We start from the raw sequence: 5,202 nt of genomic DNA on the forward strand, positions 1-5,202 counted from the left end.
AAGCAGGTGTGGGCAGCTTCCTAGAAAGCTGATTCACTGGCTGAGCTGCTTCCAAACTTCCTGAGCTATCAACAAAAGCTTATCACTTCCCTTAGCTGTAATTACAAGCCATTGTTAACACAAGTCTCTCTCTCCCGCCCCACCCCCTTTGGGTCAAAAGTCCATCTAAGCCAGTATCCTGGTCTTTGTGGTACTTGGCATTAGGACAGAAAGTGTGGGGGGGGGGGAGAAGAGATGCAGACAGTCATATAGGCTATGCAAAATCCAGAACAAGAAGCCAAATCTATGCAATACCTTCTTATTTGGGCCCTAATAAAAAATGGAACTCCACGAATTTGGTTTCCTTGCTCAGAAGTTTGGGCAAGATCTAACCCTGCTCTAGTTCAGATTCAGAATTTTCCATTCTTTTTCCAGCATCAACATTTTAACTCTTGAGAAGTGGGAAACGAGAGTTTGTACCCCACAGAAAACCGCATGATATTCTGTGGGTGCCCCATACTGCTAGCTGACCATACGCAAGGTCAGTTTGCATGAATCTCCCCCTTCTCAATGTGGAGTATCAGGTTCATAATACATTCACCATGCGTGCTCGCTTCGGCAGCACATATACTAAAATTGGAACATTCACCATAGGGGGGGTGGGAGGACGGACGCGACACGACGTGTCTTTCCCATTCCATCATATAGAGGACAACCACAGTCCATAATTTAACAGACTGCACAATTTATTCTGCCCTGTTGAACTCAATAGGAGCTGCTGAGAACTAGATCACCTCCTAATTGCCTATTCCAGAGGTGGAGATTAAAGGCCTATGCAGTATGAGTGCGGCACTCTCTCCAACAGAGGCAAGGGTCTGTTCAAACTATTCAGCAATGTTACTGATGTTTACCTTGCACGCAGTAGCTTGAGTCTCAGTAGCTAAGCTATCTACTTATTTTAGTAGACGAAGGATGTATGTATACTGATCTGCCCGGAAATTGCAATTAACTGTCCCCCACCCCACCCCACCCCACTAGTAAGTTGGGCTGGCTTCAGTGTGATGCCTGTACACCATTTGCTGCCACAGCTCTGCGAATGTGGAATGGTATCTTAAGGAGAGCCACCAGCTTAGCTTTCAAGGACAGTGGTCAAACACGGCTCTCTAAGAAAGCCTTTGGCTATGTGCTACAGGGCACTGGTATTTGATGTGCTGTGGTCTGGATCTGTTTTACGGGACTTTTAGGTAGGAAAATGCTTTTAAAACTATTAGCTGCTCTGGGACTGTGCATGCGTCGTCTGTCTCTCCCCCCCCCTCCGATGGGGTTGTTTTAATCAGGGCTCTTTATGTAGAAAAAGCCCAGCAGGAACTCATTAGCATAATAGGCCACACCCAACAGCAGGAACTCATTAGCATATTAGGCCACACCCCTGACAGCACAGCTCATTAGCACATTAGGCCGCACCCCCATGTTACCAGAAGTGTGGTTATCCAGCCACACCCACCTTTTGCTTGTTATTCTGTTTACCTTGTTTTGTAGCAGGAACTCCTTTGCATGTTAGGCCACACACCCCTAATGTAGCCAATCCTAATGAGTTTCTGCTGTTGGGTGTGGCCTATTATGCTAATGAGTTCCTGCTGGGCGTGGCCAACTCAGGAGCCAGCCGAAACTCCGTTCCTGTGCGTTCCTGCTCAAAAATAGCCCTGGTTTTAATTACCTGACTTATGGTTTATAAGCTGCATGAAGGACTAACATCTGAGGCATGTGGTGGGGGGGAACTGCCGTCAAGTCACAGCTGTCTTGTGGCAACCCCCGAAGGATTTGCAAGGAAAGAGAGGTTCAGAGGCGGTTTGCCATTGCCTGACTCTGGCACAGTGATTCTGGACTTCCTTGGTGGTCTCCCATCCAAATCCGAACCAGGGGCCAGCCCTGCTCACCTTCCCACGTCTGACAAGATTGGGCCAACCTGGGCCATCCAGGCCAGGGCAAAACATGCACGGTAGTCGAATCAACTGATATTTTATAAGAAAACAAACATCCACTTACAGAAAGCAAGTCCAGGCCATCTTCATCCAGATTTTTGACATGGGACGACAGGCTGCTGGGCTTCCACTTGGGGAAAGTGTTCTTGTAATCTTGCAAAGACTCTACTTCGGGCCACACGTCATTGTTGGGTGTCCCCAAAGCTCTACCAAGGGAAATAACCATAAGGGGATTCAATAGTCTCTCAATGAGGACATTATAGAGGGCATTCTATTTAATATACCTGTAAAGTTTCTGTGGTGATGCTTAAAAAAAACACCAAAAACGTACAGCCATTGGCAGGCACAAGCATCTCACCAACACTGTTTCCAGTGAAACCAGTGAGAACCAGTTTGGTGTCGTGGTTAAGTGCGCGGACTCTAATCTGGGAGAACCGGGTTTGATTTCCCCACTCCTCCACTTGCACCTGGCTGGATGACCTTGGGCAAGCCATAGTTCTGATAAGAGCTGTTCTTGAAAAAGAGCAGTTTCTGTCAAGAGCTCTCTCAGCCTCACCTACCTCACAGGGTGTCTGTTGTGGGGAGGGGAAGGGAAAGGACTTTGTCAGCCGCTCTGAGACACCTTTGGGTAGTGAAGGGCGGGGTATCAATCCAATCTCCTCTTCTCCTTCCAGAGACTGAGGTGCCAAAGAACTGCAGTAGCAGACATCAATCCATCTTCACCAAACAAATTTTTGCCACCGCCCTGCCTGTCAGACACAGACTTCCCTTACCCAACATTCCATTTTTGAGGACCAGTTTATACTTGTGGCAGAATCAAGAGGGTAAAGCTTTTCCTGGACCGCACCACTGCTGGTGGAAGGTTAAAAAGGCTTTTCCCGTTACAGAAGTTAGCACGCGGACAAAAGTTTGGCACGGTTTGCGCAAGCCTCTAGGGGCGGCGGACCTGGCTCTCCTGCTCCGCTACGTGATCCTCACAACCAATCTGTGAGGCGAGTTAAGCTTGAAGGAGTTATTGGCTTGTATCCTCTCCATTTTATCCTCACAACCAGTCTGTGAGCCAAGTCAGGCTGAGGGAGTGACCACCTTGAATTCTCTCTGTTATCCTCACAACCAATCTGTGAAGGAGGTTAGGCTGAGGGAGTGGCCAGCTTGTATCCTTTATGTTATCCTCACAACCAATCTGTGAGGTAAGTTAGGCCGAGGGAGGGAGTGGCTCGTATCCTACCACTCCCTTCAGCAAAACCTGAAGCACCTGCCTGAAGACTAAGGAGCCTTCCTTGACTTAACTGGCTCTTTCTCAAGTGGAACAGCCACTGAAGCTAGAGGAAGGGCTTCAGATTTCACTGAGCAGACCACCTGCCCAACGTCACCAAGTGAGCATCATGTTTATTCCCGCACGGTGGGGACGGGGCGAGCCCAACTTTAATCACAGTGTCACACTAGCTCTGCATTCAGATGCACAACCCTGCACTTGCACTCTGAAGCAGAAGTGTCTGGAAAAAGAGGAAGCTTAAAGCACTCTGCTTCACAGCACTTGCAAGAAGAGTGGTATTGAGAACAGAGATGAGGGCTGGAAATCCCGTTTTCTAAAGATTTATTGTTTCCTTATATTAACGTGCCATCGCTAATACAATATTCGGCAAGCTTGGCTGTTTCAAAGCTGGAGAGGATCACCCCTAGGAATTGTAAGACCGTGTGTACATTTTATTGGTTTGCAAATTGGGGGATTTTGCACCAATTCTTATAATAAGCCCCTTCCCCCCCCCATTTAAAAAAAAATCAAGTTACAAATTCACGAGATTTGGTCAAATCAAAGCTAAAACTCTTATGGCTCTTCACACGTGGTGGAAGGGATTTTAGGATAACCCATTTGATATGAAACTAACAATACCAACGATGCCACAAAAGGAAGTATATGCTATATTTGCTTTCAGACTTGACTATGGTTCTGGTAAAAATAATTTCCACATAAAACTTTGAATTTGTTTGAGTAACTTCTCCCCCCCCCCCCCCTTAGCAAATCTTTCTGTTCAAATGTTTGTTGTCATTGGTATATCGAAAATTTTGTTTACTGAACACAAATCAAAATAAACGTGTCAAATCCGATCGCACTCTGTTTAGGGCACCAGAAACAAAAATCCACATACGTTTCCAATTCATATTTTCTCCTAGAAAACCCACATCCCTGGCTGAAAGATGTTGCTGCAACCATGGGGCCAGACCTGAATACCAACTGAACAGTCTTTCATACATTTGTGCCAGGATAGGGCCTCACGGGTTCAGGTGATTAAGGGTACAAGCTAAACTAAGCACTAGGAAGTCATGGACTCCATGAAACTTACCTCAAAGCAAACAAACTTAATAACATTTTGCAAGCCCAAAAAGAAAAAAATAAATTGCTGTTTAGCTTATTACTACTATAAACAAGCTGCGGTGGCTCAAGTGGTTAAGACGCTGAACTGCAGGCTGTGGAAGGTCAGCAGTTCAAGACCCGAGTTGCTGCATGATGGAGTGAGCTCCCATCTCTAGTTCCAGCTCCTGCCAACCTAGCAGTTCGAAAGCAAGAAATTGCAAGTAGATAAATAGGTACCCCTTCGGTGGGAAGGTAACAGCGTTCCGTGCGCCTTGGTGCTTAGTCATGCCGGCCACATGACCACGGAAACGTCTTCGGACAGCGCTGGCTCTTCGGCTTTGAAACGGAGATGAGCACCGCAACCCTAGAGTCGGACTCTACTGGCTTTCGAGCAAGGGAACCTTTACCTTTTACTATAAACAAGACACACATCCCCAGTGTGCATACACATCCTCAATTTGCCTGAAGAAAATCAAATAGCTGAAGACAGACTTGACTCCAACAATTTGCATCACCTCGGAATGGCAACCTGTAACGTTTGATTTGGTTAAAAGCTGCCCTAAAGAGCCACATACACATCAGAAGGTGGCATGGATGCACCACATTGAAACGGAGATGAGCACCGCAACCCTAGAGTCGGACTCGACTGGCTTTCGAGCAAGGGAACCTTTACCTTTTACTATAAACAAGACACACATCCCCAGTGTGCATACACACCCTCAGTTTGCCTGAAGAAAATCAAAATAGCTGAAGACAGACTTGACTCCAACAATCTGCATCACCTCGGAGTGACAAGCTGTAACGTTTGCTTTTGTTAAGGCTGCCCTAAAGAGCCACATACACATCAGAAGGTGGCATGGATGCACCACAGGCAGATCTTTCCCA

The 5,202-nt window shown here is 46.8% G+C and overlaps 1 protein-coding gene across 1 annotated transcript in view; it reads right to left on the reverse strand.

The window, feature by feature from the left end:
- CDK1 (cyclin-dependent kinase 1) overlaps window positions 1–5,202 on the reverse strand; it is an 11,402-nt gene that overhangs the window by 659 nt on the left and 5,541 nt on the right. Inside the window, exon 4 of the mRNA XM_015416344.1 lies at window positions 2,026–2,167. Coding sequence (XP_015271830.1) covers window positions 2,026–2,167 — 142 coding nt within the window. The remainder of the gene's footprint in view (window positions 1–2,025; window positions 2,168–5,202) is intronic.

Source organism: Gekko japonicus, unplaced genomic scaffold (genome assembly GCF_001447785.1).
Source record: "Gekko japonicus isolate JY-2015 unplaced genomic scaffold, Gekko_japonicus_V1.1 scaffold966, whole genome shotgun sequence".
Lineage (NCBI taxonomy): Eukaryota > Metazoa > Chordata > Lepidosauria > Squamata > Gekkonidae > Gekko > Gekko japonicus.